The sequence below is a fragment of the Dermochelys coriacea genome, chromosome 2, assembly GCF_009764565.3.
Source record: "Dermochelys coriacea isolate rDerCor1 chromosome 2, rDerCor1.pri.v4, whole genome shotgun sequence".
NCBI lineage: Eukaryota > Metazoa > Chordata > Testudines > Dermochelyidae > Dermochelys > Dermochelys coriacea.
In genome coordinates, this window is record NC_050069.1 from 98,933,420 (window position 1) to 98,957,061 (window position 23,642).

The following is a 23,642-nucleotide window of genomic DNA, read 5'->3' on the forward strand; positions in this document are numbered from 1 at the left end:
TGACGCATTTCAGTTTTCTTGACTGGTAGATGTTCAATATATTGGAAGCCTCCCAATCCCATTCTGTTTTTCTTCTGAAAGTCATGCTTTTTTCATTCCCCTTGGAAAAGGATCTGAATCACTGAAGCATTCAGATTTCCGCTTCTCATGCTGTCTGGCCACAATATGATTACCAGTGTTGTCATTGTTTCTCTCTGTGGACACCTATTTCAAGTGACAGGCCTCACTTCTACTTCTCTCAGTGTGGAACGCTATTGTTCACACAATTTTCAGACTGGATCACTACATTACAGCACGCCGCTTACCAAATATATTTACCTACAGCCCTAGGTCCAGCTCAGTTTGGCTCCTGGTATGGAATCCCCTCCAGAAACTGTGACCAGCTGGTACAAGGAGGGTCAGAAAATAGCTTATTCAAAACAGTATGATTTATTTAGTCATAGGAACATTTCAAGCAGAGAGAAGGGTCAAAATTATCAAAAGCCTGTATGTGTTGTCTTACTAAAAACTTAGCCTTTCTTTTCCAGTTTAAATGTGTTCTGCTTAACCCAGGCACCTCCCAAAGCATTGTGACTGGGAGAGACAAGTTGTCTCCTACAAATGCTGCCTCTCAAACAGTCTTACCTCTTTTCCCACCCCCCTCAGTGTGTGTTGCTCAGGTCCCAGGATATCTTTTAGCTTTTACCAAGTCCCTTTGTTTAGAAGCTTCTGCCTGAAGTTTTTTCCACTCCCTTCAGGGCCACCAGCCTGCCTGCTGATGAGAACATGGCATGGGTCAATTTACAAAGAAACTAGCACCTGTACTGTGTGTCGAATACCAGGGATTGGGGTTAACTACATCCTACAGAGCTCCATAGCACTGAGTTAACCATAAGGCTTCCTTATATCTGTCACCCACTGAATATCAAACAAACAGGGATTCCCACAATGTTCATAAAAAAATACAGATAGCTCCCATATTCTTCACAGATGGTTTGATGTTTCTTGAATAAGCAATGTAGAGCAAGTATCCATGCTACATTCTCCAATGCCCACCAATCTGAAGTCAACTGGAACCAGGCATCTGAGCAGTGGGATATCCTGCCCCAGACCTATTTCTGGATGGAGACATTTGGTTACAATCACAGTGACTGTTTGGACTGGAAGGATGGGTTGGACTTGTTAAATGATCTGGGTTTCCTCTGGGTGTTCCATGTCCAGGTTTTACCCCTGGAAGAAGAGGATTCCATTTTCTCTTTCTGTAGATAAGAACAAAAGGCTTCATCCAAAGCCCAACAAAATCAGCGGAAAGGTACCCCACTGATTTCAATGGGCTTTGGATCTGTCTAAAAAGGAACCTCTGCCCTTGCCTCAGGGTTTGTAATAAGCCTAGGACTTTGCTGGAGTGAGAAGCCTTAGCCTGTCCATGTTCTCAGATACCACCTTATCAATCTTTCTCAAACACGAGTCCATCAGACAGTTCTGAGGCACCAACAATAAACTTTAAAATAGATATCTGCTAAAACCACATGTGACATCTAGCTACTGAACTAGCTACAACTCTTGCTACTAGTTTCATGGAATCACAAATGCAGTAACTACAAATATTTTCCATAATACAAGTTGAATTTATTATGATGATTGGGTCTTTTTAGCTTGTTGTACTGGGATATTGTGGTTCTAGTGAAACATGTGGCAGCAAATAAAGCTATCAGGGATTCTGAACAAGCTTCTAAGAGCGGCTTCTATCTTTTTGTCTGCAGGAAATATGTTCTTTGTGGGGAGTACACTTGCTACGCTGGCTTTGAGGAGAATGAAGGGAAAAGTTTCTATAATCCTATACAGAATTTAAAAGCTTGCTGACAGAACCTTTTATCTTTGTTAGGAGTTTCCCCTTCCTCCTTGAAAAAGAAATGAAGTGAATGGAAAATTTTCCTTATGCTTCTCAGGTTCATTGTTACTGTGATCCAATGTGGAACTTTCCTGAATCTCACCTATTTCCACAACCTCTAGCATCTCCTCCAAAGAAGGAAAGTTTTTGGGCTTTATCCACTTTTTTTTTTTGTCCTTTTGATTTCCTTTTACCTTTTGAGCATATGGTAGTCACCCCAGAGGACCTACTTTTTTTGCTCTGTTCTCTCCTTTTAGGTCATAACCCATGCTAGTGGAGGTGTCCTGAGCTTATTCACATCACACATGATGCTCCTCATTCTCCAATATATATAACTGGAGATGAAGTGCAGGGGATCATCCTAACAGAACTCAGATCTTCCTTTTGCATAGATGGAGAGTCAAAATGGATGTCAGATTCCTCGTCAAGTGGTCTTAACTCACCACTTAAGAATCAGGGACAGAAGTCTTTTGTTTATCCCTTTAGAGGTGGACCAGACCAGGTTGTTCAGGGGTAACTTTGGGTTTACTCATGAAGAAAAATCCTTGAACGAGCAGAGACCAGTTTGCTGAATCCCAAGTACTCAAGGGGATTGACATCTCTGTGAAATAGTTTCTGAGCAAGTGTTTGCTGATTTGGGGAGGTCTGAGAGGGTCTCTTCTCAGATGGGGTTCACTTTGGGTTTCGTCTTTGACTTGCTCAGCTTTGTTGGGAGGGACATGGGGAGGAAGAAAGAAAGTAAAAGAAAGAAGGTCCCCTAAGAGAAATGGATAATGTGAAAGTCTTGCTTGCAACTTCCTCAAATCACCTTCAAAAGTTATGAAGCTAATGGATAAACACAGGAGTGTTGAATCACCACTGCATCACCAGAAGCAGCTAATCTGATACAAGGAGGTTTGTCCAATCCCTGCAGGCCCATAGACAGGTCTGAAGTGCCTTGGTACATTCAGAAAGAGAGGTGTAGCACAACTGTCTTGTAATTCAGTAAAGATCAGAATCCAGAAATAAAATAAACACAACCTACTTAAAAAAAAAAAAATCAGAAGATTGGGAGTGGGATTTTTTTTTGTTAATCAAATACAAAGCAGCAGTCACAGTGGTCAGCAAAGTGAAGAGATGACCAATTATGGCCAGATCTGCACTGATTCAGCACCGCACCTTAACTCTGAAAATCTTTTTACTGATTGGCTAAAGCCACGAATTCATTTCTTTTTAAAGAAACTCTTCAACAGTCACAGAAAACGCTTTAGTAAATAATGTTACATAAGCCAGAAAAGGCATAAGTGTGCCAAAGTGTTGAAAGAAAGCCTATGAGTTCATTACTACATACAGAATAAGCTTAGACTAGGAATCTCAATTATGGTCATCCAAAACTTCAAGAAACCATTAGTAGCACAGCATATAGTAAAGATAAAACATGTATACTTTACAGCTTCCTTATCCCTACTTTGTGTAGTCAAGCTGCCTGAATCTTACAGCCCAAAAAAGGAAAACAAGGTCTTAGGTAAGTAAAAATCCATAATAATTTACCTGGTTAGCTTCTTACACCAGTGAAGCCTACAAAGGTAATGTAATGGTAATGGCTTCACAACATCACAGCAGGATAAAGCTTAAAAACAAATTTTTTCTGCTATCTAAACAGGACACATACAATAATACAACAATGTCATTTTCACAGTGTTCTGCTGTCCTAGGAAGGAAAGATCTTATCTTCACAAATTACCCCTGATGGTGACAAACTTACAATACAAGACATCATATTCAGTAAAAGGATATTTTTACCACTACCTATGTCCTCTCATCAGAATTTAACTTTCTTATGCCATAAAAACTAAAGCTTTTGAAAATTGGAAAAGACAGGTAAGTAAGGGGTATTTGCGAATTAGCTAATAAAATGGAAAGCATAAATGTTAAAAAAAAAAAAAATTGAGTTTTTGTCCTTCATCTACCATTACTTACCAATTAAGGGATTTTTCTTTACCATTAGTATTATCACACCCCCAAACTATTGGCATTGCCCTAACAGACCTTGAATAATCAGTTCTCGTGAGAGCTCCATCCCAACGTTTAAATCACCTCACTGTACAACACTCTGATAGCCATGGATCCAGAGCATAAACACACATTTATAAAATAATGAGAAGGATCCCTAGGGAAGGATGGTCACCACTGAAAGTTATGGCCACATTTCGGAGATGGCTTTACTTTCTTCAAACTGCGCCACCTTCTGTAAAAGTTACTGCAAACTGGTCATGCTGACATGATAAGCACTCCTGAACAGAGACTGTGACTTCCTATCTCTTTGTACAACACTGAGCATGTTGGGGCCCCAGTACTGACTGAGGTCTTTGGACACCTAATACTATAATATAAAGCTAATCAAATAAAAGTAATACAACTGTCACTTGTGTTCAGTGATACTATTAATTAGAGGGAATGTTAAAAATAAATGTCTTATTTAAGAGCACTTTCACCACACTCTATCTGCTAAAAGGAAACACTTCATCTGAGAAGTAGAAATTACATGTTTCCACTATACATACTATAACCTGATAGAAAACTAAAGATGCAGATATGATATATAATCAGCAATCCAGAGAGATCCTACAATACATGATCCTGCTACAGGAAGCAGTGTGAACAAATAGATAGGTCAAAGGGCTGGACTGGAGACCTGAATTTTATTTCAAGCTCTGCTACTGCCCTGCCGTGTGACCTTGAGAAAATTATTTCACCTCACTGTGCCTCAGTTTTTCCATCTGTAAAATAGGTACAACTGTACTTATCTCCTTTGTGAAGCACTCTGAGCTCTATGGATGAAAAATTGCTATACAAGAACTAGGTATTATATTAGTTTTCTCAACAACAGTCAATTTCTCTGATTAACTGGAGTGAAAGCACTTATGATTTCTATATTAGAAGTAGGTCAAAGGTAGGAGAAGCCAAAAATAACTACAATAATTTAATAACACTCTTGTTTAAGACCATTAGTAACCCATTTTAACAAGGTCTTTGGTGTAAGATAGCTTAATGAAAGTAGGAATTACGTGGCACTCAAAACCATCAGTATTCATTAAAAGAAAAAGAACACCATTATGTTTCAGTATGTCAAAAAATAACCCAACAGATCTAAAGATTCACTAAAAAGAGGCAGTAGTTGCCTCCATAAATAATACTGAAGTTCAACCAGTTGACACAAAAAGCAGCTTCAGTTTACAAAGATTAGCACTCGGGAAAAGAATTTAGATTTTTTTTTTTAATTTCTATTACAATATCAAAGAACAGTTCCTGCTGGAGATCATTGTATTTTGTTTATCAGCTGGCAACTCTCAGTTACTTAGGGTCAGTTAGACATAATCTGCACTGTACATAAATGCTCCTGCAGTTCCTCACCAATTAAGACATCTAGGCTCTTTCTCAGGTGTGATGGGGAAAGCGTGACATCTGTTGGGCTTGGAGTAATCTTCTCTTGGTACCTTTAATTAAATAAAAGGTCAAATTTAAAGATACACATCTGGTTATGGTTGTCCAACGTCTTGATAGATGAAAGGAAACGTGACAAAGTTGGTCTGTCTGCGGTGCTTAGCAATGGTATGGGAAAAGAGCCCGATGTGCGAGCGACAAACCTTCCCCTGTGGCTACAGGTCCACTCACCAGATGGAGGTTGAAGCATACTTTGCTTCCTGGCTAACCTGTGGGCCTCAGCATGGGCACTCTGATGGCTCTCTGCAGAGGCTGCACCAGTCTTAACCTGGTTTCCCCAAACTGAACAATTCTGGCCATGATTTTCCCACTTGTCAGTGAGAATGCTGAATTTCTTGAGGCCTTACTTCACCTTGTCACTGTATAGGAGCTTTGGTCTTCCTCTGTGCTGTGGGCAGTTCTTAAATTGGCCATTGAGCACAGCCTTCAGCAGACGATCTTGAGAAACGTACTCCCAACCAGCAAAGCCAGTGAAAGTCCCGCATAGTTTGCATAGATTGTAGGTTGGTTCTCTCAAGGATCTCGTTCTTGGTGATCCATTTGGTCCCAAGTAACTCCAAAGATTTTTCTAAGACAGTGAAAGTGGAAACTGCTCAAATCTTTGCTCCTGCTTGGAGTACATAAACCAGCTTTCACAATCGTAAAGGAGAGTACTAAGAACACAAGCCTGATAAACAGCCACCTTTGTGTTCAGGGTTAGCAACCTGTTGTTCCAAATAGGTGAGGTAATTTGCCAAAGGCAAACGAAGCTTTGCCGATTCTTGCATTAAGTTCCATATCCAGGTTAAGTGAGCTGGTAAGAATTAAGCTGAGATAGCTGAAGTGATCCATGTTGTCCTGAGCCTCATGATTGACATAGATTTTAGGTGGAATGTGGTACTTCGTGACATGCCAGCTGTTTTTTTTTTTTATACTGATTACACCATGCCAAACTTGGTGCATTCATCGAAAACCTGTTCACCCTGACCTGCAGTTCATAGGGTAAATTACAGATGAATATAGCGTCATCTGCAAAAAGATGATCCCAAATAGTAAGTTGACTGTCACGCCTTCTATGCTGGAATCATCTGATGTTAAATAAGCTGCCATACATCCTCAATTCAATTAGTATGTCAGATTGATCATTTCCAAAGGCATACTTAAGAAGAACAGAAAAGAAGATACCAAAGCCAGTGGGTGCTAAGACGCAGCTTCATACCAATATCAATACTAAACTTGGATGATGTTTCATTTTCATACTGGATGATTACCTTCATTCCCTTGCGGAACTCCTTGAATAGGGAGAGCACCTTTTGTAGATAGCCAGTTTTCAACAGGGATCTTATTGATGCCATTCCTGCTAACTGTGTCAAAGGCCTTTTGTTGGTCAATGAATGCTAGATAGAGAGGTGCCTGTTCGCAGATTTTTTCTTGCAACAAGTGCAATGTGAAGGACGTGTCAGGAATGGAGCATCCAGCTCTGAACTCGCACTGCTTTCAGGGTAGACTCTCTCAGCAAGGATTTGGAGTCTTTTCAACAGGACCTTTGCAAGGACCTTGCCAACCACACTAAGCAAAGATTTCCCTTGATAGTTGTTGTAGCCTGCCCTGTCCCCTTTATTTTTATACAGGAGTAATTATCTTTGCATCTTTCAGATCCTGGGGTATATGGCTTTCTTCCCAACAGGCATGCAGAAGTGCATAGATGTCACTCGTAAGCTTTCTCACCCCTGCCCTTAGGAGCTCTGGAGGTATCTGGTCATTGCCCGCTGCTTTCCTAGGCACAATCTCTTCAATAGTCTTCTTTACATCTTCAAAAGTTGGTGTTTGTCCAGCTCCTACATCGTTGGAAGCTGGGGAATGGCAGCTAAGGCAGTATTAGAGATCCTTTGAATAGAGTTCTTTGTAATGCTCAGTCCATCAGTCAAATCATTTTTGCCTGTCAGTCAATATGGTACCATCTTTCACTTTCAGGTTTGAGGTCTTTTTACAAGGTGGACCAAGTGCCTCTTTAATTCCATTATCGGTACCACGAACGTCCCTGCTTTCAAAACAGATCTGAATCTTTTTGGAGAGGTCTTGCCAATACTTTTGGGCACATTTTTTGTCGGCTGTCTGAAATGCAGCCTTACTTGGAAGTTCTAGATAATAAGGTATCCAAGTTCCTCATACAGCTAGTTTCACCTCAAGTGCTCAGGTTATAACAATACAGTGACCTCAAGGTATATACCATTAAAGGGTTTCTGTTGTATTTTTTTTTAATCATTTTAAGTTTACTGAATTACATTTTATTAAACTTAAAACGTTTGTGCAACATCTCAAAGCCTTCTGGGGAGTCATGACCTATCATTTGGGAAACCCTGAGTAGATAAGACATGTAAAACTTACATCAGGTTATATATGAACATTGTACTTTTTTTTTTTTCCTTTTCAGAGATCCTATGAATCCCTTCTTTCAGCCCTGAGGATCCATTTCAATTTCTTTTGCTTCACATTTAATATCTTGAGGAATAATATATGCTTGAAGTCTTGTACTGCAGCTATCATTCTTCTAGCCAGAAAGAGATTTGCTAATGTCCTGTGTCTTGCAAACACTGCTTGTGGAATTTTCATATATTCTAACAACATTTTGGGGGCCCAAAATATGTTGTGATTTTGCACCTGCATACAATGATATTCTGACACATTGTCATTATTTTGTGACATGTTATGCTGAGGCATAACCATTAGTTTGGAGAAAGTGAAGAGTAGCTAGGAACAACTTCATTTGGATTTACTCAATAGATCAAATTACAACATAATTTTTTAGAAAACTTCATCAGATTTAGAGGCTCTGGAATTGAAGTTTACTTGCATATGTAACTGGGTAATTTAAGCCATTATTTCTGAACTTGCATACGTGACTAAATGCAGAGGTTTTACTCAATTTACTAAAACTAAACAAGTGTAAAGCTTGATGATGGTTTAGCTTAGTTTTGCAATTTTTACAGTTTTAGCCCTTACATTACTGTGTTTTCTTGAAAATATTATATAAAAATTATTAAATGTAATATGCATGCAATACTTCGGCATTTACCATAGTATCAGATGTTGACTGAGAACTCTGAGGCTGGCTTTGACTGGATGGAACTCTCCAAAGATTAACAGAGTCATCAAAATCTGCAGAAAGAGGAAATAATAACTAACTTTTGAACTATTCTGTTTTAAGATTTTATTTTATGGGGGAAAAGATAGAGAAAGCATGGAAAGGAAGATGGGTATAATAACCAGGAAAATAAAGTTACTAAGCAAATGAAGGTCACTTACTTGTAACCGGAGTTCTTTGAGAGAAGATCTGCTTATTCCCACTTAGGGGATGTGCCAGCCGGAGGCAGCTCAGACAATGGAACTTTTATTAGCAGTGGCCACAGGAGTGCACATGAGTCCCTCTTAACCCCCTCCCTTGGCATATGCCAATATCTAAGGGCAGGGCTATAAAACTGGGCCTGGTGCTCCAACCACCTCAGTTCCCTCCATCACTTCTCCTAATCCCCAACATCAGTTAGGACTCCAGAAAAGAGAGAGGAAAGGTGAGCAGGGAATGAAAAATGCCAAATATTATGTCACCAACAATACACTGTATGGTATTACAGAAGGCTTTCCTTTGAGGTCTCCCATGAAAATAATTACCAAACCCAATTCTGCTTAGCTTTGTTAAGCACGAGGCTGTATGGTTACATATAAAAAATACTAAAAATTGCAGCAGTAAAATCCAGTAAGTGTCCAAGACAGGTTTTGGTTTTTCTTCCCTTAGAAACAGATATTTTGCACCTTGGGTAAACTTCTTTCAAGTCACTGTAGAGTGTAAGTAAAGAAAATACATCAAACACTAAGAATTAATTAATTAATAGAATTAATTAATAGAATAGTTAAGGAAATCTAGATAGGATAAGCCAAGAAGAACCTATTGTGAGAAATGACAAAGAAATGTAATGTGAGGAAGTGTAGTAAGTCAACAGTAACCTTAAAATGATTTTAGACAAAGATTTTCCAGAACTATGTTTCTGATTGAAGAGCATCTTTCTGTGGTATAGAACAGTTCTAAATACATTAATTTAAGGGTGCTGTCCCACTGGAAATTAGCTCAAGGAGTAGTAATTTCAAGGTGATGTATAATCATTTCACTGCTAAGATCCTAGCCATGCATTCTCTGAGTCTGTGCAATGCTGTAGTAAAAAAAAGATACTATATCAAACCTGGTTTCGGACAACCTATATATGGTTTTGGACAACCTATATATGGAGTCATAGCTAATTCTCCTCTCCTGTCTTGCATCAGTATGAGTTCAATCATTCACCCACTGAGGACAAAGAAAATTTATTTCCATAGGTGCTGAATAATATCCTATATTCGCCACACAACATTCCTTGATATGTAATATATCAGAGTAAGTCTGAATAGCACCACTCTGTTAAGAGTCCCTGTGGAGGTGCCTTAAGACACACAAGTTGTGTTTTCTCAAGAGGCTATAAAGGCCGCTTCGCTTTAAAGAACCGGCCACATATTCAATGCCTCTCTGAGCTTTCTCATTGCTATTGTACTGCAAAGTCACACCTCTTAAAAGTTAAAGTATTTTCCCATCATCTTTACCTTTTGCAGGAAGATGGACTGGATGATCTAACAGGTATTTTCCATTTATAACTTCTATGAACACATACACAAAATACATAAATTGTCTCTAGGATACTGGAGTAGATGAACTGAAATTTTCATTCTTACATCTTTAAGAGACCAATAATTCTAACTTTATAACACACACAACTTTAAGTATACATTCAATTTAAAATGACAGTTGCAATGAATAAAAACGACGTTCTGTAAAAACACATACAGGTGAATTCCAAGCTAGAAGAGCATTTGGCTTAAAAAAATATCACTGAAGTTATAAATAATGTCACTTACCATTTATGCCATTTTTCTCAGCCAGGCAGCTGTCTCCCACAAAACAATTCAAATCAAATGTGTATCGACCTAGGTAACAGCGCTTCACCATCTGATTCAAATGTTCATAGAAGTGGCAATGATATAATAGAGCCTGAAGGGCAGGTTTTCCTATCTGAGACAGACCAGACTCTTCATCATGTACACAAGGCCCCTGAGGAAACAAGGGTAATCAAAATGTATTTCTTTACAGGAATCTACATTACAAAACATACTCCCCCGTGGGGGAAACAAAGCCCAAAACTTTTCTATACAGTCTATCTGAAGAAAAGTCTCACCATATAAATCATATTTAACTAAAACAAACAAATATGTTCTGTATCATGGCAACATGTTCAGTCACACATTGTATGGGTTTGTAAGTATTCATCACAAACGAATGCAGTTTTAGGACTTTTTTGTAAATCACAAGTAGTTAATAAAAAGACTGGTTGTTTCAAAATAACTTAACAGTTAAAAATCTAGACTTCTGGTGGCTAATTATAATATAAATATGAATCTCAATCTGTGCTTGATCCTGTATAGATCATCAAAATAGCTTTACAATAAGCCTCTAGAAAGTTGTAATAATTTCTCATTTAATTCTATTCATGAATAGCGACTGACAGTTCATTTCAAAGACGAAAAAGGTGCAGCTTTGAGCAAAGCTACAGTTGCTATAAATAACTTAAGGAATCTTAGAAATCTTGGCTCAGAAGCCAATAGATGCTGCTGCTAAACCATGCACTGAGAGGGCATACGCTACAATGCACTGTGACAAAGCTCTGTCCTTGCCTCTGTGGGTCCCGCGTTTCCTGGTGGATTTCGCTAGCCTCAGAGGCTCACTGTGACCCTCCACGTAACCCTTCTTTCTCTAGAGACAGGGGTCACAGTCTACTGAGCCATTTTCATCATAAGCCAGCGAGGGAGGTGAGGAGAAGTTATCCTTCCTTGCACAGTCTCTGTTGTCTCCCAGTCTCAGTGATTAATCAGGGGCAAAGGTGGAGGGGGGGAGCCCAGGCCCACCCTCTACTCCAGGCTCCAGCCCAGGGACCTTAATACTATCAGCTATGGTAGCTGACCTTTTAGAAACATGACATGTACAATTCCCTGGGCTATTCCCCCACAGCAGCCCTCACTTCCTCAAGCTCCACTTCACCCTTACCTCAGGGCCTCCTTCCGTGTGCCTGATATGGTGTGTACTACTCAGCCTCTCCAACCGCGCAATTTCTTCTCACAGCTCCTGACATGCACACCCACCTGACTGACTGGGAGGCTTTTAACTAGTTTCAGCCAGCCCCCGATTGGCTTCAGGTGTCCCAATCAACCTAGCCTTCTCCCTGCCTTCTGGAAAGTTCTTAATTGGCCCTACGTGTCTTAATTGACCTGGAGCAGCTGCCATTTCACTTATCCTGGTACCAGGGATTTGTTTAGCCTGGAGCTAATCTATCTATCTCCCACTACTCTTCCATAGCCATCTGGCCTTGCCCCATCACATATCCCCCCCTCTGCTCAACACCATAGAGTTGGGCAACTTGGGACGCCAGACAGTATGCTCGTGACAGACCGTCAGCATTGCCATGGTGGCATCCATCCCTGTGCCATATGTGGAACTGGAATGGTTGGAAGGATAAGAACCACCTGGTGACTCTTGCATTCTTTTCCTTATTCCGCTGCATCCACTGGAGGGGTGCATGGTCCATCACAAGAGTAAATCGCCGGCCTAACAGGTAATAACACAGTGTCTTCATAGCCTATTTGACAGCAAGGCATTCTCTCTCGACTACTGCGTATTTCTGTTCTCTTGGGAGCTTTCTGCTTAGGTAGAGGATCGGGTGTTCCTCTTCCCCCACCATTTGTGACAGAACTGCTTCCAACCCCACCTCGGAAGCGTCTGTTTGTAAAATAAATTCCCTGTTAAAGTCCGGGGCTATGAGTACAGGGTCATTACAGAGGGCCGTCCGAGGGTCTGTAAATGCCCCCTCTGCTGCGTCGGTCCACTTTACCATGTATGGACCTTGGGCCTTCACCAGGTCTGTTAGGGGACTTGCCCTAGTGGCGAAGTGGGGAATAAACCGTCGGTAGTAGCCTACCATGCCTAGGAATGCACGGACCTGCTTCTTTTGGGTCGGCCGGGGCCAGTTTTGAATTGCCTCTAGCCTATTCGTTTGGGACTTCACTATGCCCCTTCCCACAATATATCCCAGGTACCTAGCCTCTGCTAGCCCTATGGCGCATTTAGCGGGATTAGCAGTGAAGCCAGCCCACCTTAAGGAGCGCAGTACTGCCTCAACTTTCTCCAAGTGGGTTCCCCAGTCTGGCGTATGGATGATGACATCATCTAGATATGCAGCTGCATAACTAGTATGGGGGCGCAGCAGCTTATCCATGAGGCACTGGAATGTGGCTGGGGCCCCATGTAGCCCAAAAGGGAGGACGGTGTACTGGAATAGCCCATCCGGGGTGGAGAATGCTGTCTTTAGCTTCTTTGGTCAGAGGAATCTGCCAGTACCCTTTTGTCAGATCCAGTGTAGTCAAGAATCCTGCACTACCCAGTCGGTCAACCAGTGCGTCGATGTGTGGTATGGGGTATGCATCAAACTGGGATATTTCATTCAGTTGGCGAAAGTCATTACAGAATCTCAGGTACCGTCAGGTTTAGGCACTAGAACAATTGGACTGGACCGCTTACTGTAAGATTCTTCAATAACCCCAATTCTAACATTTTCTTTACTTTGGCCTTGATTTCCTCTCTTTTGGCTGCTGGAATTTGGTAGGTCTCAATGTTACCTTGCTCCGGGAATCGTGCGGATATGGTGATAGGTCTCAGTCGTCCGCCCTGCTTTTGTAGAGAACACATCTCTGTTGCGATTAATCGTGTCGGCTGCCTTGATCTTTTGGATCGGCGTCAAGTCGGATGATATCCTCACTTGCTCGCGTAAGTTATCCTCCTGGGGAAGAGTCTCCTGCATGACTAAGCATGCCTCTCGATCGTGCCAAGGTTTTAGAAGATTGATGTGGTAAATTTGCTCCGATTTCCGATGGCCTGGCTGTTGCACCTTATAGTTCACCTCTCCCACGGCTTTGATTATTTCGTAGGGTCCCTGCCACTGGGCCAACAGTTTACTTTCTGCTGTGGGCACCAGTACCATCACCCGATCCCCTGGTTGGAACCGTCGAAGCTTCGCTTGGTGGTTATAATGGGTTCGTTGGGTCTCCTGTGCTCTCTCCAAGTGTTCCTGTACAATGGGCGTAACTCAGGCTATCCGATCTCTCATCTGCAGTACATGCTCAACTATGTTCCTTCCGGGATTTAGCTCCTCCTCCCAGGCTTCTCTGGCTATATCCAATATGCCCCAAGGGTGGAGCCCATATAGTAGTTCGAATGGAGAGAAACCCGTGGAAGCTTGTGGAACCTCCCAGATGGCGAACATGAGGTAAGGCAAAAGGGTAACCCAATTTTTCCCATCCCGGCTCACCACTTTCCTGATCATGGCCTTGAGGGTCCTACTGAACCTTTCCACAAGGCCATCTGTTTGCAGGTGGTATACAGAGGTCCGTAGGGCTTGTACGGAGCATTGTATGGAGCAATGAACAGATCTTTCATCAACTTGGACATGAAAGGTGTCCCTTGATCAGTCATTATCTCCTTGGGTAGCCCAACCCGGGCAAAGATCGCTCCTAAGCTATTGTCTTGGAAGCTGTGTTGCACAGGGAAACAGCTTCCGGGTACCGGGTTGCATAGTCCAGTACAATCAGCACATGCTGGGGGCCTCGAGCTGTCTTCTCTAGGGACCCTACCAGATCCATGGCTATCCGTTCGAAAAGAACCTCTATAATTGGAAGAGGTACCAAAGGAGCCCGCAAGTGCGGGCGAGGGCTATGTAACTGACACTCCGGCCAAGAGGTACAGTATCGCCGGACATCTTCATGTACTCCTGGCCAGAAGAACCTCCGCAGGATTCATGTCTGGGTTTTCTCTACCCCTAGGTGTCCTCCAAACAGGTGACTGTGGGCGAGACTCGATATGGCTTTTTGATGTTTTCGTGGCACCAGAAGTTGTTGCATCTCTTGCTCCTGCATTTGCACCACGCGGTACAGGAGATCTTTCTTCACTATAAAGGTTCGGGACCCCGTACCTTCCCATCCACGGGTATCCCATCGATCTCGGCCACCTCTTTCCTGGCGTTATATCTGGGGTCCTCTGCCTGGTCCCGCCCAAAAGTCTCTCTCCCGGGACTAACCTGCCCAAGCTCCCGGGGCAGCTTCTGGTTCACCTTCTGTGGTGGAAGTTTCTCTGTTGGCTGCTCGCGTCCATCTGCCTACTAGGGAGGTCTTCTGGCCCTGGGTCAGAATCCGGGTTCCCAAGGCCTTCGCGGCCTTCCTCTCTTTTTTTGTCTTCTGGGTCTTTTGGGGGGCTGAGAACAGATCCTGAGATTGGGATACCCTGTCCTCCCTCCAGCCTCTCCGGGGGGAGTAAATTATTAAACCTTGGATAGTCCCTCCCAATGACTACAGGATATGGGAGTTTAGGAACTACACCCACGGTTGCCTCAATGAGGTTCCCTGAACCTCTGTCTCCACTGGGATGGTGGGGAAATGGCTCACAGCCCCATGCATGCATGTCACTGCTACGCGTTTGGCTTGTAGCAGCTGACTATTTTTACCAGCTTACCCGATATGAGGGTGATAGCACTCCCAGAGTCCACAAGCGCGGTAGTCTCTGCTCCATTTATCCTCACTGGCCTGGTGTAATTATGCGGGGCTAATGCGACCCCGATGAGGTGGATAAGGGAGCATGGGACCTCCCAATCCCCCAAGTTACATTGCATAGGCTCCTCGGTGCTGGACACTGTGCTGCTATGTGTCCCCACTCCCCACATGCATAACATCTATAATTGCTTTTAATCACTCTCCTATCCCGGGGGTTAGGGAGTTTAGTCCTGGGGCTCCCCCAACTCAGGCCAATTCCTTCCTTCTGGGGTCCCTGCTGGTTTTCAGCCCTCCCCTTCCACCTAGGACTCCCCGGGGGTTTGGCTGCCCAACCTTCCAGGGTTGGGGTCGGGTGCTTGCTTCGAAAGGGGCCTTCCTTGGGTAGTCGGGTCAGTTCCCTGGCTCTCATCCATCTTTCTACCAGTGTGATCATCTCGTCATACGTGGATGGATCGTTCTGGCCTACCCATTTGCGGCGATCTGGCGGCAGTCCCCGCATGTAATGGTCTATGACCAGGGTCTCCAAAATCTCCTCCGGCCTGCACACCTCGGGCTGTAACCACTTCCATGCAAGGTGTATGAGGTCAAATAGCTGGGACCTCAGGGATTTGTTCTCCTGGTATTTCCACTCATAGAACTTCTGGCCCCTTACTGTTGCCTTTACCCCTAATTGTGCTAGGATCTCTGCCTTCAGACGGGTATAGTCAGTGGCATCCAAGTCAAAGTAGGCCTTCTGGGCCTCTCCACACAAAAAAGGGGCGAGAATGCTGGCCCACTGCTCCTGGGGCCACGCCTCATGCTGAGCAGTCCTTTCAAATGAGAGGAGATAAGCCTCTACGTTATCTCCTGACGTCATCTTTGGCAGACAACCAATGGCCCTCAGGGTTCGTGTCCGGTTGGACCCCCGGGCCTGGGTGGTGAGGATCTTCAGCTGGTCCACCACCTCTCTCAAGAGGGAACGGTCTTGGGTCGCCTGGCTCATCAATAATTGATTGGTTTCCTGCTGTAGTCGCATAGACTCCTGTTGTGCCATTGCCTGAACCCGGGTGACCTCCTGCTGGGCTGCCGTGGCTTGTACCAGAGCTCTTACCACCTCCTCCATTGTGGTATAAAGCAAACAAATAAAAAACAAAAACAAAAAATCCAAAACCCCAGTGCACTTTTTTTTTAAACCTCTTTCTTCCGCCACACTGTGAACAAAGTCCCACTCCTGACACCAGTTGTGACAAAACTCTGTCCTTGCCTCCATGGGTCCCACGTTTCCTGGTGGATTTCGCTAGCCTCAGAGGCTCACTGTGATCCTCCACGTAACCCTTCTTTCTCTAGAGACAAGGGTCACAGTCTACAGAGCCATTTTCATCATAAGCCAGCGAGGGAGGGAGGGAGAAGTTATCTTTCCTTGCACAGTCTCTCTTGTCTCCCAGTCTCAGTGATTAAATGGGGGCAAAGGTGATGGGGGGGAGCCCAGGCGCACCCTCTACTCCGGGTTCCAGCCCAGGGACCCTAATAGTATCAGCTATGGTAGCTGACCTTTTAGAAACATGACATGTACAATTCCCTGGGCTACTTCCCCCACAGCAGCCCTCACTTCCTCAAGCTCCACTTCACCCTTACCTCAGGGCCTCCTTCCGTGTGCCTGATATGGTGTGTACTACTCAGCCTCTCCAACAGCACAACTTCTTCCCACAGCTCCTGACATGCACACCCACCTGACTAACTGGGAGGCTTTTAACTAGTTTCAGCCAGCCCCCGATTGGCTTCAGGTGTCCCAATCAACCTAGCCTTCTCCCTGCCTTCTGGAAAGTTCTTAATTGGCCCCAGGTGTCTTAATTGACCTGGAGCAGCTGCCATTTCACTTATCCTGGTATATAAATCCAGGGATTTGTTTAGCCTGGAGCTAATCTATCTATCTCCCACTAATCTTCCATAGCCATCTGGCCTTGCCCCGTCACAGCACATAATACTCATTACCGAGAAAGTTCCTTACTTTTAACAATAAAAATAATATTAAGAGTTCAGGGATAACAGCAGATCCACTAAAGGACATTGCACCTTCACAGCACTCTAATGTACTTAATTTCTCTGCCCCTAAACATAAGTATCCTGAACAAATTAAACACTGATTGAGGCTACCAGAAACACTAAGATGTACCCATTCATTCCAATCCAATAAGAAATATAAACCTATTTAGAAAATAAAATATACTGAACAGTAAGAGAATATCTGACACAGATAAATAAATATAAGGATACAAGGAGGGATAGGGAATGATTTTAAAGCCAAGAAGTTTCTAAAAGACTCATTTTTAGGCAGTGAATTTAGAAAAAAATAAATCTGAAGACTTGTGTTACACCTTTTGAGAAAGACTTAACAGGACTGTTTCCAATCTAAGACTATTATAATGACTTCTTAGATTAAAAATATTTTCCCAACGTGATATGTAATGAACTTAACATTCAACTAGATTTCACTAGACCTAATTTGAACTTACTGTAAAAAATAATTAAGAATTACTTGACAATGGAACTCACACAGAGTAACGTTCAAACAAAGCACATTACAAGAAAAGCTTACTCAGAAAAGAAGTTCTAATAGCAGTTCACATTGCTTTAAGAGAAACTATTGTAAAAATTCCTTGAAAGAAAACAACTTGCCATTGGTGGTAGCTTTATTTGGTATATGAAAGGCATGGAAGTTGATTCATAGCCCATTTAAGTCAATGGAAAGAGTCCTGTCACCATCAATGGGACTCAAATCAGGCCAACGTATCAATTTCGGCAGAATTTAAGCTTAACTGGAAGAAAAACAAGTGGGTAACAAACTAGAAGGACAAAGTGTACTCTGGGTTATAAAGTTATTCTGAGTGAAAACCCAGCAGTACCTTTTCTTCTTTTTAGTGTGCGTAATGTAGCATCAATACATAACAGTGCAAATAATCAACATTTGCCTTTTGCACCAATTGAAACACAATAAGAATGCAACAATAAGAATGCAACAGTTACTTCGACAAACACTTCTGTGCTTTGTATAAATTGATGAGTTACAGGGTTGCACTCCATATGCACAGAGCTATCAGCACTATGCATTAATTATATCAACCACAACTTCTGCATAATCAGGGAATTTTTCAGACAATACATGTGATGACTGAGTTCTAGTTTTGATATACAGAGATGCCTGTGCCAGTTTAAATATCCTGTGCCAAGCCATTCATGGCCACAGGGATAAAAAGCACTGAAGTCTTTCACCAATTATGTTCACAGCATGTACTGACTTCAACAACTTGAGATAACATACTGTGTTGTGATCCAACAACATCAAATTACATGGGTTGATTTTTACTGATGGCAAAAGTTTGTTATGCCATTTTAAAGACACAGAGCTTGCTGCCATCAAAAAAAAATAACTACACTAACTATGCAATAAACATTACCATCCAAAATCTGGGCTGCATTCTCTATTAACAACCTTTTAAATGTTTGCCCCAGGAATAAAAATCTTAATGCACTGCATGCCTATGACACTTTTCCCTACTATCCTCCATATTCCTTGTGTCAGCTTTTCTTTTGAACGTTCTTGTGATAGATGGTTTACAGATAAATCACCTTACACTTGACACCAAGGAGAGGAGGAAGCTATATTTTTTCCCAGTACAAAGTTTAATCCTGGTAGTAATTTTACATTTTAAATTGGTGTCTTGACTCTCTACTGTATTAACTCAACCAGCTACCTTGAAATCTTGTTTGATAATATCTTTCAGCGTGAATACTTAAGTGACAAACGACATTTCAGCTAAATTGCATTTCTTAATAAGAATTACTTTGACTCAAATCAGTACTAGTAGAAGTTACAAATTCATTACACCTCATTTGGAATATTGTGCTTTGATTCTTTCACACCTTACTTTTAAGCCTTTGAAACTTCTTTTATAAAAAGACAAAAGCATCTTTGTGAAAACCTTTGTAACCAATATTAAAATGTTACAATGGCTACCTCTTGCAAATGTCTTCATATTATAATTCTCAACTCTCTAAGGGCTTGTCTACACTTGAAATGCTGCAGCTGTACCGCTGTAGCTCTTCAATGTAGATGCTACCTATGCCAATGGGAGGGGTTCTTCCATTGGCATAGGTAATCCATCTCCTCAAGAGGAGGTAACTAGGTAGATAGAAGAATTCTTCCATCAAGCTAGATCTGCCTACTCTGGGGGTTAGATCAGCTTAATTATGTTTCTCAGCAATGTCTATTTTTTCACAACCCTGAGTGATGTAGCTTGGTCAACCTAACTTTTTAGTGTAGACCAGGCCTAAAAGTACATCAGCTAAATTTAACCATCCTGTACAAAGACTTAAACAGGGGCCAGATTTGAGGGTCTACCTTCATGTCTCCTCTCCTAAAAGCAGTAGTGAAATGAAGTGGATTTGGTTTTGGATACACTACAATGATAGTATTCTGGCCTCCACAGATAAGAGATAGGAATGTTCTCCTCAATCCTTGTTGATCCTCTTGTGAGGTGCCATCTGTATGTGCCTCAAAAAAGGAGTCTTGCAGGGTCCCTCTGATAGCATTTCAATTTCATTCCTGAGATATAGGCAGAATTTCCTGCAGATCTGGTGCAGACAAGGAAGGCTATGTTTATGCAGAATGAGAAACAGGTACTGATGAGGGCATTGGTACCAGAGTGTACCAGTTATTAGCACCAGTACTAATGTTCTTTTCGCAACTTCCAAAAGAGAAGTGCTGCACATATGGCTACATGAGTAATTGAAGAGGGCCACCATATGATGATGTGTGGATTTGAGGCAAAGGAAGAGATTTGGTGTCTTGTGTTTGAGTCAGGATTCTCAAAACAGAGAAATCAAAGATGTTAGCAGAATCTAAACTTTTGAGAGGTCCAAGTTAAATTGGTGTCATGACATCCGGATCTGGAGGAGTGTAGAGAAGAGGCAACAGCACTGCTGTCTATGTCTTCAAAGCACTTGTGGGTCAGAGTACAGAAGAGGAGAGAAATGGCACTTCCTCTTTTGTATTCTGTTTTTGCCTCTCTTGTGGGGCCATATGCTTCCTCTTCTCCTTTTTATCCAAATGGGTCCTGAGCAGGCTTGTGGTGCTGCAACAGAGGAGTCAGTGCCAGACAGGTTCAATGGTTCAAAATAAGGAGTAGATGCTCAGATGGACTCTTCTCCAGTATCACCAAGGCTACTGAGAACTTAATACGCAATCCTGGTTTGTTCTTTGATTCTATTTTAAATTTAGCCAGGGGTGTTGGGTAAGGGCTTTGCTCTAAATATAAGGCCAAAGAGATTCTGGTTTCAAGCCAGTAACAAAAGGCAGCACTGAAGCCAAAGTGGAAAGTGTATCTTGGGTTGTATGTAACAAGACGCTGGCACGGAGGCTGGTCTCTGCACCCTCAATGAGCCCATCAGAGTACCAGGCTATATACATTGAGAACTAGATGGGACTGAAGCCTCAAGCATCTCTCTCTCTTATGGCACAGCAAGTAAAGGCATATAAACTGCATAGTGACTTTCCAAGTAGGTCTCACCCAGCCACGGAAGGCACTGAATGCGAGTGTCTCTTTTTGATATGATCACCAGGTAGGAAATGTACCTCTTGAAGTCCTTATGTGGTTCTGGGCTCAAAATGGTCATGTTAAGGGGTTAAGACACCTGGGAAAACGGAAGAACTCTACATTGTGCCACTCTAAATATTTACGAGAAAATCTTGCTCTAGGATAAGGGAAGGTCTAGTCTGAGAACACAAAGGCTGCTTACTCTCTGTGATGCTGTCGAAGAACTGAGGAGGTTGAAGGGTGCACTCCCTCAACAGAGAAGGGAAAGGACATCACCCTCATGCAAGGCCTCTCATGCACCCACTAAGGAGCATGGCTTTTCAAGGCAGTTCCACATCTCAACACCAGGCATACCATATCCCACAAGCTGGAATGTACAGAGGCTCTTTAAATTTTAAAAGAGCGACCAAGGTTATTTACACAGCATGATGCTCACCCTTTTTTTGGAAGGGGTTGGGGGTAAAAAATGACGATTTTGTTTCCACCTACTGATACTTTTAAGATGTTTTATAATGTATTAAAATATATGCCCAAAGAGGTATTTTCCCCCATCTAAGTAATATCACATTCTGAGTCTGTCCAAAAGAAATTACTAATATGTCTCAAGGAATCTGAATTACTCATGTTATGTAATATCACAAATATAAATGGAGACTATCAGCTGCACTTTGTATATTGCATTCCATATAGTTAAACAAAAAGATATTTTTCTCTCCAATTCTAACTGAAAACATGAAAAGAATATGAATATTCATATTTTTCTCTTGAAAAATACTTGAATCAGTTCTGACAGCTACACAGAATGATTTCTTTCACTTATACTTACATGCAATAAATATCTGAGGATGCAAAATTACTTTAATTTCAATTAATCTACTTCTACCACATGGACTTTTCTTACTAAAATGTAGTCACCCACCTGCCAAGCACAATCTTTCACTTCTTCAGTTGGCATTGGGATTACAAGAAGGTTCTGAAGAATAAATGCAGCCTAAAAAAAAGAAATGAAAGCATTGATACTGCCATCTTGCTGCAGCAGCTAAACAAAGCAAAGTAACCAGATCCAACAGAACTCTAAAAGCAAAAGCATAGGTCAAATTGATATGTTAATCAGCAAGTCCCCCCTCTGACTTAAATATTCCTGAGGCTGTTTCAAATTTCAAGCTTCTAGAAAGTTTAAAAAGCACACAGTCATCTTAAAAATCACAAACACCTAAAACTATTCTAACAAAGACATTAGAGGAAAAAAATCCTTTACTTTGGGAAACTGAAAGCATTTTGTACAGCAGTTTAACTGTTTTCCTAGTATAATGTTTGTGTAGATTTTACAGAGCAGCTGTAAAGAAAAATATTTTAGAAGAACACGGAAATGTGATTGTAAACACGTCAAAAAAGGCACAGGAAGTCTGGGGCAGGTGTAGTAACAAACTACTTTAAACTTAAAAAAGAATGAGTAGATTTCAAGTTGACTCTTTAAGACACTGCACTTCAGCAAAGTCCTGCAACAATGACCCTCAGTGCATTTATGTGCTTGACTATTTTTGTTTATATTGTAAGGTCATTGGTGCAGGACAGTGTCTTTCTTTTTTTGTGCTGCACCAAACACATGCTGCCACACAAACAACACAGTGCCAATGCCACTTAAGTTTTCCCCTTTAAATACCTAGGGCATATTTTAAACAATGTGTTCAATGATAAAATGTGAAATAATTCTATCTAGTGTCATTGAATCATTTTAAAAAATACAATAAAAGATGATCCCAACAGCTCTATGATGATGTGAGCATTAAGTTTTACAATATGAGAGGTTTAAACTCTTTTAAAGCTTTTTTTGTGCAGCAATGCTCACAAGTAGTTTTATTTGGAATAGGTAATTTATTAAGTAAATGTTTGGCTGAAGTGTTTTTTAATGTCTTAAAACTCAGTTATAAAGCTTGAATCTAACTACATCTTGGTTGCACTGTGATCACTGAAGCAAACTGAAAAGACATTTACAGATGTTATTTTGAACTCTTTCAACACAATTAAAAGATATAAACGATTGGCTGAACATTCCTAGCTCTATTTCTCAACAGAAGGTGACTCATGCAGTTCAAAGCTTTATTATGGCTACAGGGAAAACAGAGAAGGAAAATTACTATTTCATTTTAAATTGAGAAGTGTGTTACATTAAATTCATAAATGGTTCACAGATTCACCCGTTTGGATGAGAGTGTGTCTAGCTCTGAGCTGAGATATCAGAACAAATCTAGATTCATTTCAAGAAGGCTGAATTTCTTAATGCCTATTTTGCTTCAGCCTTCACTAAAAAAGTTAATGCTGACCAGATACTCAACACAATTAATATTAACAAGAGAAAAGGAACACAAGCGAAAATAGGGAAAGAACAGGTGAAAGTATGTTTAGGTAAATTAGATGTAATCAAGTCAATACCCTGCTGAAATTCATCCTGGGGTATTTAAGGGACTAGCAGAAGCAATTTTAGAACCATTAGTAATTTATTTTTGAGAAGTCATGAAGGTCGGTGAGGTCCAAGAAGACTGGAGAAGGACAAACATAGCACCTATCTTCAAAAAGGGGAACAGACATCCAGAACATTATAAACCAGTCAGTCTAACTTTTATACCTGGAAAGAAACTGGAACAAAATATTCAACTATCAATGTGTAAGGACCATGTGGCTAGTAGGGTTACAAGGAATGGCCAGCATGGATTTGTAAAGAAGAAATCATAGCAAACCAACCTAATTTCTTTCTTTGACAGGGTTACAGGCTTAAGGAATAAGGGGAAGCAGTAGACCTGATACATCTTGATTTTAGTAAGGCTTTTGACACAGTCCCACATGATATTTTTATGAGCAAATCGGAGAAATACTATCAAGATTATAAGATGGGCGCAAAATTGGTTGACAGACTACACTCAGAGTAGTTATCAATGACTCACTACCAAACGCAGGGCATATCTAGTAGTGTCCCACAGGGGTTAGTATTGGGTCTAGTACTATTCAATATTTTCATTAATGAATGGATAATGGAGTGGAGAGTAGGCTTATCAAATTTGTGGATG

At 41.5% G+C, this 23,642-nt stretch overlaps 1 protein-coding gene across 13 annotated transcripts in view; it reads right to left on the bottom strand.

Moving 5' to 3' along the window:
• The window catches only part of RTTN (rotatin), a 160,045-nt gene that overhangs the window by 46,080 nt on the left and 90,323 nt on the right, over window positions 1–23,642 (bottom strand). For 12 of the 13 annotated variants that reach the window (XR_006278944.1, XR_006278945.1, XM_043508170.1 and 9 more), the window contains 3 exons: window positions 21,497–21,568; window positions 10,274–10,466; window positions 8,409–8,491 (listed from right to left, as the gene is read on the bottom strand). Coding sequence is in view for 11 of the 13 variants with exons in the window: in XM_043508170.1 (XP_043364105.1) it covers window positions 8,409–8,491; window positions 10,274–10,466; window positions 21,497–21,568 (348 nt within the window). In the remaining 2 variants the exon portion in view is untranslated. The remainder of the gene's footprint in view (window positions 1–8,408; window positions 8,492–10,273; window positions 10,467–21,496; window positions 21,569–23,642) is intronic. The other variant, XM_043508174.1, reaches the window with a different exon arrangement.